The 13,484-nt window shown below is 45.2% G+C and overlaps 1 protein-coding gene across 1 annotated transcript in view; it reads right to left on the reverse strand.

Annotated features, from left to right (window-relative positions):
- Positions 1 to 13,484, reverse strand: part of LOC122801682 (gastrula zinc finger protein XlCGF52.1-like) — a 116,818-nt gene that overhangs the window by 44,766 nt on the left and 58,568 nt on the right. Inside the window, exon 4 of the mRNA XM_044071192.1 lies at positions 13,349 to 13,474. Coding sequence (XP_043927127.1) covers positions 13,349 to 13,474 — 126 coding nt within the window. The remainder of the gene's footprint in view (positions 1 to 13,348; positions 13,475 to 13,484) is intronic.

Here is a 13,484-nt window from a genome sequence, read left to right on the forward strand (position 1 = left end):
ACCCCATTCCCTGTCTTGAGAGCCCATCTGCATTGGCATTGCTAATCCACCTGCGGTGCTGCACTGACATATATGCTTGCAACCCTAGGCTCCATCTTAGCCACTTGGCATTTTGCTGGCTGGCTCTGTTTAACCATGTTAGGGGGTTGTGATCTGTCATAACAGTGAATTTCCTTCCATACAGATAAGGCTGAAGTTTCTGCAGTGCCCACACTATGGCTAGACATTCCTTTTCTACAGCTGCATAACATTCCTCCCTGGGTTGGAGCCTACAACTGAGATAAACCACTGGGTGCTCTTCCCCCTTTGAAGAAATCTGGCTAAGTTCAGCACCCACCCCATGGTTTGAATCATCCACCTGCACAACAACTTCTTTGCTGTAATCTGGACTGGCTAACACAGGGGGTCCTCCCAACGCTTCTTTAGGCTTCTGGATTGCCTGCTCACATGCTGGGGTCCACCCTACCTTATCTGGCCTGTTCATCCTTGTCAGGTCTCTGGGAGCAGCAGCTATGGTACTATAACTGGGGGCAAACTTTCTGTAGTACCGTGCTGTCCCTAAAAATGCCCTCACCTGCTTTTTAGTAACAGGTGCAGGCCATGCCTGAATGACTTCCACTTTGGCAGGTTCTGGCCTTATCTTACCACTCCCCACTCTATGTCCTAGGTAGGAGACCTCTGCCATACCCACCTGACATTTGCTCGGCTTAATGGTCAACCCTGTCCTCTGTAGTCTGCCCAGCACCTCCCTGACATGCTGAAGGTGCTCTGGCCAGGAATGGTTGTAGATGGCAATTTCATCTGGGTAAGCAAAGGCAAACCCTCCTGCTCCTGCTAGGATATGATCTACCAGCCTCTGGAAAGTTGCTGGGGAATTCTTTATCCCAAAGGGCATCTTTGTGAACTCATACAAGCCAAAAGGAGTCACAAAGGTTGACTTATCTCTCGCACTGGGAGTCAAGGGCACCTGCCAGTAACCCTTGGTAAGCTCAATGGTTGTAAGATACTTAGTCTCACCCAGCTGCTCTAGGGCCTCATCTGTCCTAGGCATGGGGTAAGCATCTGAGTCTATGTGACTACTTAATTTCCTGTAGTCCACACAGAACCTAGTGCTGCCATCCTTCTTTGGCACCAGCACCACTGGGGAGGCCCTGGGACCTTTGGACATCACCCCTAGTTCCAACATCTCCTGTACCTCCTCCCTCAGAGTCTGTTTGACTCTCTCAGGCACTCTATAAGGGGCCTCCCTAATAGGCCTTTGGGTCCTGTATCCACCGGGTGCTGCCCCAGGTGGGTGCACCCTGGTTTCCCAGTGAACATGTCCCCAAATTCCTGCAACACTGCTTGGATTTCTCAAACCTGGGTAGGCGATAGCTGCTGGGACATTGCTATCCCTTCCATTGAAGTGTCTGCCCAAGCCTCACTGAGGAGATCAGTCCCCTGATCTCCCCCGGACTCCTCCTGCAATCCACTGCAAATGCTCAGCACAAGGGCCTCCATATCCTGGTAAGGTTTCATCATGTTAACATGGTACAATTTGTACCCCTGCCTTCTGCCTAGCAGTTCCATCATGTAGTTAACATCACTTACCTTTCTTACCACTTTGTAGGGTCCCTCCCAAGCTGCTTGCAGCTTGTTGTGTCCGACAGGAATGAGAACCATTACCTGCTGCCCCACAGCATACTCTCTAGCTCGAGTATTCCTGTCATACCACACCTTTTTCTGTTAGGCTTTTGCCAGGTTCTCCTGGGCCAAGCCCATGAGTTCCCTGAGCCTTGTTCTGAGGTTTAGGACATATGCCACAACAGACTTCTTGTGAGGCTTGCACTCACCTTCCCACTCATCTTGAATTAACTCTAGAAGTCTCCCCACCCTATGCCCATACAGCAACTCAAAGGGTGAAAAAACTGTGGATTCCTGGGGAAACTCTCTGTAAGCAGATAGCAGATGGGGCAAATATTTGTCCCACTCCCTCTTAAACTAATCTGCAAATGCCCGTAGCATGGACTTGATTGTAGAGTTTAACCTCTCAACAAGACCATTAGTCTGGAGATGGTTGGGGATGGTAGGGGGTGGTCTTCATCTGCTTCACCCCACAGGACTTCCACAGATAAGCCAGCAGGTCTGACATGAAATTGGCACCTCTGTCAGTCAGTGTTTCTTTTGGGAAACCTACCCTGCTGAAAATCTCTAACAAAGCATTTGCCACCTTCTCTGCCTCAATGAAGGACAAACCTACTGCTTCAGGGTATCATGTAGCATAATCCACTACTACTAGGATATAGTTTTTCTCTGTGGAACTTGGGGTACTCAGAGGACCCACAATATCCATAGCTACCCTCTGAAATGGCTCCTCAATCACAGGCAAAGTCATCAAAGGAGCTCCTACCTTGTCTCCTGCCTTGCCTACCTTTTGGCACTGCTCACAGCTCCTGCAGTACCTGGTTACATCTCTGGAAATCCCAAGCCAATAGACGTTCTGCATAATATGCCTCTTTGTACGTTTTATGCCCATGTGACCTGCAAAGGGAATATCACGGGCTATGGCTAGAAGCACCAGACGGTAGGCTCTAGGCACTACCAACTACTGTGCTCTCTCACCTTCTAGTCCTCCCTCAGGTGTCCACTCTCTGTATAGTAACCCTTTGTACCAGTATACAGATTCCCCCCTTTTCCTTGAGAATCAGGTGCCTCCCTAGCAACCTGCCTCAAGCCTTGCAATGTAGGGTCTGACAGCTGAGCCTGTCTCAACTCTCTTCTTGTAACCCTTCCCAGCTCCCCTTTCACAGGAAGTCTGGCATCCTCTGACAGTGGTGTCTCACTGTCAGCCTGGGTACTACTACTCACCTCTACCTTTGCAGTCACTCTGTTCCACGGCCCATCAGTACCCCCAAGCAGCTGTGACTCACCTTCAGTCTCACTGCTACAGAGTAGCTCCCTCCCTGAAGCAACCACCTCACCAGTCCTGGCTGTAAGTATGCAGTCTGTCTGGGTCTCCCCCCAGCTACCAGACCCAGATGCTTGTCTCCTAGCCTGACTGCGTGTAACTGCATAAGCATATAGTACTGCCTCATCCAAATCCTTCCCTATCAGGACATTTGCAGGATGGTAGCTAGGTACCCCTGTTGTCTCATGACAACCTACTATTGGCATTTTGTTTTTTCCCCACTTACTGGCTCCCTCACCTTTTGTTCCCCACCTTACCTCTGTGGACACCTGTATGCCACATGGCCCCACTGGTTGCATTCAAAACATTTAACCCTAGCTCCTGGATGTGTACCTGGACTAGTGGCTTCCCCTGCTACTGACAGATTCTGTTGGGGCAGTCTATGCTGCCCCCCCATGGGTTCCTTTAGACCCATGAGCAGTACTGGTGGTCCCCTTCCTGTGCAGGGCTGCCCTGCTTGCCAGGTATAGGTCTCCCTTCTTCCCCAGCTCATCTGAAGTAGCACATTGTCCATCAGCTAACCAGATCCTCATGTCCTCAGGCAAAGTGCTAAGGGCTTGTTCCTTCACCAAAAGGTCTGCCAGCCCTTCAAAAGTCGTGACCTGACACCCACTCACCCACCTATGGAATTAAGTGCTCAGTTCAGCAACATATTCACACACACTTTCATCTGCCTTGTGTCTGTGCTCACAAAACTTTTTCATATATGTTTCAGGTGTTAGCTTAAACAATTCTAACAAGGGATTTTTAACAGCAATATAATCAAAACATGCAATGTCAGACATTTTTGACAAAACAGTTGCAGCTTTACTATGGAGTAAGGGGGTAAGGAACCGTACCCAGGCCTTTGGTCAACACTAAACTGTTTGCATACCCTCTCAAACATATGAATGAAACTAGCAAAATTATCCCCTTCTTTAAACTGCGGCAGAAATGTACTGACCTTTTGTGCTTCTGGGGTCCAGTTACTCCCTTCCCCATTACCATTATGACTCTAGCGAAGAGTCAGCATTTCCCTCTCATGCCTGCTCTGCCACTCCTTTTCCTCCACTTCTATCTCCAAATGCCTGGCCTCCAACTCAAGTCTCTTTAGCTCCAGATGGATTTTTAAGTCCTCTGCAGAAAGGTTGAGCTGTCCATTCTCTGAGGGTATTTTATCTCCACTGCCAGTTTGATTGTCCTCCTGGTTGCTGTTTTCTGATGCAGCTGTAATCAAGGCTGCAATCAGGTCTGCCTTAGTCAGGTTTCCATGCACCAGTCCCCTAGCCTGGCACATTTCCACCAGCTGGCTCCTTGTCAACTTTCCATACTCCTCTGCTGACATGCTGCCTGCTCACCCTGACTAACTAAGCTAACAAAAGAAATAAAACAATTGTGATCTGAATTCTGAGTATTCACTGCATGACTGATTTAGAGTACAAAACACCTTCAAAGCTCATTGTACACAAACTACAGGAATTCACTCTACCCACACCACTACAAGCCAATTAGTATTTGTCAACCAATTAAAAGTGGTGTGGCTATGCCACCAATTAATATGCGATGCCCGTGCCCTGGCCCAGCAATCAAGGAGCCTCAATCCTCACCATTAACACCAGTGAGGGGCATCTCATATAGGAGGAAAGGATAACAAATACACACAGTAAAGTGCAATTTCCCTTAAGAGTACACAGAGATCACAGCCAGTCTGGGGCTGGTCACTCCCTTGCTGTCAAGGTTCCCAATAAGACTCCCCACTGGCACAGCTATAGGGTCCAGATCTCAGCCTAGTGAGCAAGCTAAAACCTCCAGCACCCTCTCTGTCCAACCAGTGCTATGTGTCCCTGCCCAGGTAGCTGACACATGCACACAAACTCTGAGAAGTGTTTATATAACCACACAAACTCCTGGGGAAGGCTGGCACAGGTTCTCCAGCTGTGCCCCCCCCCCCCCGAGTATACAGTAGAAATTACTACCACCACCTAGCTAATATTTATCAGCTACCCAAAGACCCTTAAAAGGATGTCCAATTATTACTGTGCAATATTATTTTTCAATTGGTAGTATAGCCCACGGCTAAAGCTATTGGAGTGGCTTTGTACAAATTTTACCAAAGGCATGCAAGTACTCTAGAGAGCTTACATTATCTCTACAAAAACAGCCACAGCTGAAAAGTTTAAAAATATTTAATAATAAATAATAAAAACACAAAACAATACTTTTTACTACACAGTGCTAGTCAAGAGTTCAGAGATCACAGAGAAATACTTAAAATAATTTAGTAGTACAGTTCTGACATCACAGAAAAACACTTAGTCTAATATTTCTAGTTTCTAGCTATTTCTAAGAGAAACCACAAGTCTAAGATAAACTTACATATAGAGCAAGACAGTGCTGGTGAGTTGGATGGTCAAGACAAAAATGCTTAATGCTCTTGGATTCTCTCTGTTTTTAAAATCACATTCCTAGTTCACATTACATCATTCTTCACACTTTCCTGGGGTTCCCAGACTAACAGGCTACATTCTTTAGTGAGCTCACACCAGGTCAGGAAACAAAGCCATTAAGGACATTTATGCATGCAAATTCTGGCCATTACTCTGGCCTTAAAACAACAGCAAGAATTTTTTCATCTAGACTGGCTGGAGCCGTGTTTACATCAAATTATGGAACTCACTCCCACCCACAATTACCTCCGTACCATCATGCACCCACTTCAAAACTTTACTAAAAGCGCACCTAAAAACATGCTGGCTATGCCTTTGCAACTCCCACTCTAATATCATCCACCCCATCCAACCACTACCTTTCTTTCCACTCCACTAACTACCTTGATTATAGCAAGCTCAGATGCTCATAAGCCTAGTACTTATTATACAGCAGGAACTTCTCATTGTAACATTTGTTAATGTCTGTTATGTACTTCACAGATAAAGATTCTAGTTGTCTACTGATGTACTATGTTCTTCATCTGTAAATATGTTGTAAGTAATTGCTGTTAAATTGTTAATCGCTATGTAATCCAATGTAACTACTGTCTGTTTATTTTACTGTGGAGCTTTTCTCCCCGGGCCTCCACTGAAAATAGACCTACGTCCAGTCGGACACTCCCGGTCAACGAATTTAAATAAAAATAAAATAAAATAAATAAATAAAAGGGTCACAACATGCTTCACTTGGTCAATAGAGTGCACTGTTGCATTATTTTCCAGTTCCACAGGTAACACTATTTTAACCATTTAAGACAACAAGCCTGTGGTTTACATTAATATTTACAAATGACAGAATTATCTATAAAATTCTGTCTGGCTAGGCTGGCAGCCTTCACAGGTGTTATGCTCTTTGTTAAACTAATGGGGAAATGGGAAGCATGTCTGACTAGAGGGCAGAAGTAGACTTTGCTGCAGCGCACTCTGTGGGGTGTTTAAAATACAATTCACCGAGATGTTTGTATGAACACAGCCTCTTTTTGTTTTCTCATTTTAAACAGTCACTGTAGCTTGTGTGTGCAGCTGGAGGCAATGTCATTATTCTTTTCCCTTCCTTTCAGACCTTTGAGGTGCTCACAGGTTAATATAGCTTTGCTGGATGGGACAGTGTGGTGGTCAGCATTTCCTTAAATTTCCTCAAATATTAGAGGTGTGCAAAGAGGGTTACTATTGTTTGTATAGGAACAGTGCACTGTCTAGGAGTAACAAGCTGGAACGTTACTTTAATCATTATCTTTTCACTTTCCTCACAAACATCCAGTGCTTATACAGGTGGATATCATTTGGGGAATAGTAAAGAGGCGTGCTTTTTTATATACCGTTGACAATATTAAGTTGAAACGTGTTATGTTCTATATGTCTTTTTCTACTTCTTCCCAGTTAGACATCAAATAGGTACACAGATGGGGGTTATATTTGGGGGTGGAGGTGAGGGGTGAAGAGGCATGCTGTATATACACACGAATGCAACCATTTTTACTCTCACTTTGTTCTCATTCTAACACCAGAATGGGATACGCAGAACAGAAAGTAGCTATCTGTTTGAGTGGGAATAGAGACACAGGTATTTACAGATTCGATTTATGTATCCTCACAAGCATTTGTCTTTAAGTTTGTGAACACCTATTCTGTCAGCTTTGGGATACAAATGTATTTCTTCCTTGGAAATAAAAAAGAATAAACTAAAATAAAACAAAATAAAATAAAACAGAATTTCTTTCCTTACTCATGATTTTTTCAGGCCATCATTGCCTGGAAAAATGCTTTAAAATACACCTCAGAGCATCTAGAATCCCATGGTTTCTGGGGCCTAGGTACCTCCAGGCCCCAGATTAATTTGGTTATTAGAGTACAGTCTTGGTCACTTAGGGTGTGTTGAAATGATGTAGGAAAAAATAAAATTGAGCACTGACTTTTTTTTTTGCTGTAACTAGCAGTGCATGGAGCATAGAAAGCTCTACGTACCACAGAGAATTACAATCAGATCTTCACTCATAACCCTTAATATTGTGTTCTCAACATGGATGATAAGATTCTCCTCTCAAGCTTCACTCTCAAGATGAATTTTTTGACATCCATGTCTCAAACACACAGTAAGCAATATGGCTAGGCCATGTATTACAAGGCTCTGCATGACTTACAAAGCTGACAGAAAGGATAGCATTAGGGCCAACTAGCTACAAAAGAAACTATTTAGGCCACTCCAAAAGCAGACCTTTATACTGGTAGATATATCATAATCTTGGAGGCCCATGTCAGGAGAACATGACATGCCTGGAGGATGGTGTAAATTGTATTGCCACTTTGAGGACAGCTGTCACTGTCTTCTTCCCATTCTGCTAATCCCAACAATAATTATTCAGGTTTTTTTGTGTGTATGTGGCTGTTACACCACATAACACACCTGCTTACCCCCATGTAACTCACCTGTGTTTCCACTGTAGTTTAATAATAAAAATATAAGCAGCTTTGTCTTGCTCACCTCTGCATGCTTTTAACCTGTACAAACATGCAGCTCACTGTAACAAGGTAAGGTATGATGAGTTAGGATTTCACTTGTGTTGACTAGCATAAACGTATAGTAAAGTAGAGATGGTAATGTTAGGCTTTTACCTGTGTTAACAAATGGCTGAGTGTATACCTATGCTGTGAAAGCTGCCCAGGTTAGGTTATCACATGTGTAAACAAATGATTCACCATGTAGCAAGTACAGTACAGTGGGTTAGACTTTCACCTACATAAACAAGTGATTCACTTTAATATGATTCGGTGTTGTGGGTTAAGCTGTAAAAATGAGTCACTATGCAAGCTATACTACAGTCAGCAAGACTTTCATAGGTGTAAAAAATGATTCACTGTTGCAAAGTACGTTATGGCTGGTAAGGCTTTCACGTGCATAAACAAGTGACTCACTGTCATATGCTGAGGAGCAAAGGGTTATGCTTTCATCTGTTTAAACCAGCAATTCAGTGCAGCAAGGAAGGGTATTAGTGGGTTACAATTCATGGTCTAGAGACTTCTTTTTCCTTTTCAGCTTACTGTTGACCTTAAGCCCCTCTGCCAGCACTTCAGCCCATTCATTCCCTTACCATGTGAGAACCAGTCAGGAAGGGAGATCATTCAGTCAGCTATCAGAAGTGGTTTGAGGTTTTTGTTTTGTTTTTTGCCCCCACTTTTCTCCCTGACCCTAACACTCCATGCACTCACCTAGGTGCAATGGGATCTGTCTGGCAGTTACCTCAGAGGATTAAGGCTATGACCTGTTAATGAAATACTTCCTGTAGTCCAGGGTTTGACTCCCCTTGCCTCCATTGTCTCCTGTATGACTCCGAGCATGTCACTTAACGAGCCAGTGCTCTGAGGTAGTTGGCAAACTGGACTAGGCTCTTCATTGGTCTTTTTGACCTCATGCCTACCATCTACTTATGAGCCAATGAACTTGATGATGGTGGAGGATGTCTCCTCATGTCTGCAAGGGGCATTCTCTCCAAGCATTCCTGTCCCCCGCAAGCATGAGCAGAGGTCTTTCTGGTTTCCAGCAGGGAACTCTCATCACTCACCGAGTATGAGTGCACACAGTGCCCCTCCATGTGCCTGTGAGTGCACACAATGCCCCTCCATGTGCCTGTGAGTGCACACAATGCCTCTCCATGTGCCTGTGAGTGCACAAAATGCCTCTCCATGTGCCTGTGAGTGCACAAAATGCCCCTCCATGTGCCTGTGAGTGCACACAATGCCCCTCCATGTGCCTGTGAGTGCACACAAGGCCCCTCCATGTGCCTGTGAGTGCACACAATGCCCCTCCATGTGCCTGTGAGTGCACACAATGCCCCTCCATGTGCCTGTGAGTGCACACAATGCCCCTCCATGTGCCTGTGAGTGCACACAATGCCCCTCCATGTGCCTGTGAGTGCACACAATGCCCCTCCACGTGCCTGTGAGTGCACACAATGCCCCTCCACGTGCCTGTGAGTGCACACAATGCCCCTCCACGTGCCTGTGAGTGCACACAATGCCCCTCCACGTGCCTGTGAGTGCACACAATGCCCCTCCACGTGCCTGTGAGTGCACACAATGCCCCTCCACGTGCCTGTGAGTGCACACAATGCCCCTCCACGTGCCTGTGAGTGCACACAATGCCCCTCCACGTGCCTGTGAGTGCACACAATGCCCCTCCACGTGCCTGTGAGTGCACACAATGCCCTCCACGTGCCTGTGAGTGCACACAATGCCCCTCCACGTGCCTGTGAGTGCACACAATGGCCCTCCACGTGCCTGTGAGTGCACACAATGGCCCTCCACGTGCCTGTGAGTGCACACAATGGCCCTCCACGTGCCTGTGAGTGCACACAATGGCCCTCCACGTGCCTGTGAGTGCACACAATGGCCCTCCACGTGCCTGTGAGTGCACACGATGGCCCTCCACGTGCCTGTGAGTGCACACGATGGCCCTCCACGTGCCTGTGAGTGCACACGATGGCCCTCCACGTGCCTGTGAGTGCACACGATGACCCTCCACGTGCCTGTGAGTGCACACGATGGCCCTCCACGTGCCTGTGAGTGCACACGATGGCCCTCCATGTGCCTAGGAGTGCACACGATGGCCCTCCATGTGCCTAGGAGTGCACACGATGGCCCTCCATGTGCCTAGGAGTGCACACGATGGCCCTCCATGTGCCTAGGAGTGCACACGATGGCCCTCCATGTGCCTAGGGTGCACACAATGGCCCTCCGCATGCCTAGGAGTGCACACAATGGCCCTCCGCATGCCTAGGAGTGCACACAATGGCTCTCTGCATGCCTAGGAGTGCACACAATGGCTCTCCGCATGCCTAGGAGTGCACACAATGGCTCTCCGCATGCCTAGGAGTGCACACAATGGCTCTCCGCATGCCTAGGAGTGCACACAATGGCTCTCCGCATGCCTAGGAGTGCACACAATGGCTCTCTGCATGCCTAGGAGTGCACACAATGGCTCTCCGCATGCCTAGGAGTGCACACAATGGCTCTCCGCATGCCTAGGAGTGCACACAATGGCCCTCCGCATGCCTAGGAGTGCACACAATGGCCCTCCGCATGCCTAGGAGTGCACACAATAGCTCGTTGCGTGTCTAGGCGTGCATACAATAGCACTCTGCGTGCCTTTGAGTACACACAATGCCCCTTCATGTGCCTATGAGTACACACAGTGCCCCTTCATGTGCCTATGAGTACACACAATCCCCTCCCCACCATCCCCAGGGGAGTGGTAAGCATACCACACCACTTCAACTTTTCCCCCTCCCCACATTGTTCTTTCAGTACTAGGGACCATAAATTCAACCCCAGTTGCCAAGGTCTTAGACAGGGCTCCATCCTTCTCTACAATCCATGGCCTAAGTACTTGATCAAATAAACTATTAAAGCTGTGATGAAACTGCTGTGGCATAGCTACACAAAACTGACTCTATATTTGATTTTTCTGCAGATATGACCCAGCAGTTTCATCACAACTCTACATTTGAGAAACTAGGACTGGAAAGATCATATAGGTGGAGCAGTCATATGGATGGTATCAGAAAGCTTCATCCAATATCCTGTATGAGTATCCTTTAGGTTGCACCTTGGTGAAGGGATACATATCTAAAGTCAATTTTCTTACAAAACAATACAAGGCAGAATCATTCAATATTGCTTATTAAATTCCATTAAAACTACTGCTCAGATCAAAGCAAAAAGTTTCAAACATTACAGGGATAATGGTCTGTCACCCTACCCTTAAAAAATCTGTTTACATAGTTAATATTCCTCTTCACCTTTCCCATTTGGAGAAGAATCATATCAAATCTTTTTGTGGATTTACACATCTTCTTGAATCACTGAATACATCCTTAACGTGACTCATACATACATCTAACCCCGATGCTTCTCCTCATATCCATGTGCAACACTGCATCTCATATCCATAACTGTGCCATATGTAACACTGCATCTCATATCCATGACTGTGCCATACGTAACACTGCATCTTATGTCCATATCCATAACTGTGCCATACGTAACACTGCATGTCATATCCATATTCGTGCCATATGTAACACTGCATATCATATCCATACCCATAACTGTGCCATATGTAACACTGCATCTCATATCCAAACCCATAATTGTGCCATATGCAACACTGCATCTCATATCCATATCCATAACTGTGCCACATGTAACACTGCATCTCATATCCATAGCCATAACTTTGCCATATGTAACACTGCATTCCATATCCATATCTGTGCCATAGGTAACACTACATTTCATATCCATAACTGTGCCATATGTAACACTGCATCTCATATCCATAACTGTGCCATATGTAACTCAGAATCTCATATCCATACCCATAACTGTGCCATATGCAACACTACATTTCCTATCCATAACTGTGCCATATCTAACATTGCATCTCATATCCATACCCATAACTGTGCTATATGCAACACTACATTTCCTATCCGTAACTGTGCCATATGTAACATTGCATCTCATATCCATACCCATAACTGTGCCACATGTAACACTGCATCTCATATCCATACCCATAACTGTGCCATCTGTAACACAGCATCCCACATCCATACCCATAACTGTGCCATCTGTAACACTGCATCCCATATCCATACCCATAACTGTGCCATCTGTAACACTGCATATCATATCCATATGTGTGCCCAATGTAACACTGCATCTCATATCCATAACTGTGCTATATGTAACACTGCATCTCATATTCATATCCATAACTGTGCCATATGTAACACTGCATCTTGTATCAATATCCCTAACTGTGCCATATGTAACACTGCAACTTGTATCCATATCCATAACTGTGCCTTATGTAAAACTGCAGCTCGTATCCATAACTGTGCCATATGCAACACTGCATCTCACATCCATACCCATAACTGTGCCACATGTAACACTGCATCTCATATCCATACCCATAACTGTGCCATATGTAACACTGCATCTCATACCATAGCTGTGCCATATGTAACACTGCATCGCATATCCATAACTGTGCCATATGCAACACTGCATCTCATATCCATAATTGTGCCATATAACACTGCACTTCATATCCATAACTGCGCCATATGTAACACTGCATCTCATGTCCATAACTGTGTAATATGTAACACTGCACCTCATATCCATAATTGTGCCATATGTAACACTGCATCTCATATCCATGTCCATATCTGTGTCATATGTAACACTGCATCTCATATCCATATCTGTGCCATATGTACACTGCATCTCATATCCATAAGTGTGCCATATGTAACACTGCATCTCTTATCCATAACTGTGCCATATGTAATGCTGCATCTCATATCCATACCCATAACTGTGCCATATGTAACACTGCATGTCATATCCATATACATAACTGTGCCATATGTAACACTGCATCACATATCCATACCCATAACTGTGCCATATGTAACACTGCATCTCATATCCATACCCATAACTGTGCCATGTGTAACACTCCATTAGCAAACTGAAACATGCTGAAGTGGGAAGTTCACAAATCGGTAAGTTCTGTTGCACAAGTAATGTGGTCCATTACAACAAATCTATGAAAATCCTTATTCTACAATTGCCTGTACACTCTAAAACATAAACTGTTATGACACACTGCTTAAAAATGAAAAGCATGGCTTTGTTCATAATGTTCTCGTGTTGTTCACCAGATTTACTAACTCCCAGTTCACTGCCACGTCTGTTGTGACAGACCTGTATGGATTATAAAAACTCACATAATGCATTTAACCTAGATTTTTTTATTACATTTTCATCATATTCCACTGTTTTTCTCCATTTTTTCTCAACATATTAGCATTAGTAGGAAACAAATGTATAACAAACTATCATTAATGAGCTGTTCACTTACCATTGAACCTATCTTCATGACTGTCCTTCTGTTTTATGGCATTTTTTTCTTCCATGTCACGCTTTGGTACCTCATCATAATTTGCTCTAAGCAGCAGTAACAATTTTTCTAGGGGGATTTTATATCCTGCACATAG

The sequence above is a fragment of the Protopterus annectens genome, chromosome 5.part0 (genome assembly GCF_019279795.1).
Source record: "Protopterus annectens isolate FY-2018-M chromosome 5.part0, PAN1.0, whole genome shotgun sequence".
In the NCBI taxonomy this organism is placed as follows: Eukaryota; Metazoa; Chordata; order Ceratodontiformes; family Protopteridae; genus Protopterus; species Protopterus annectens.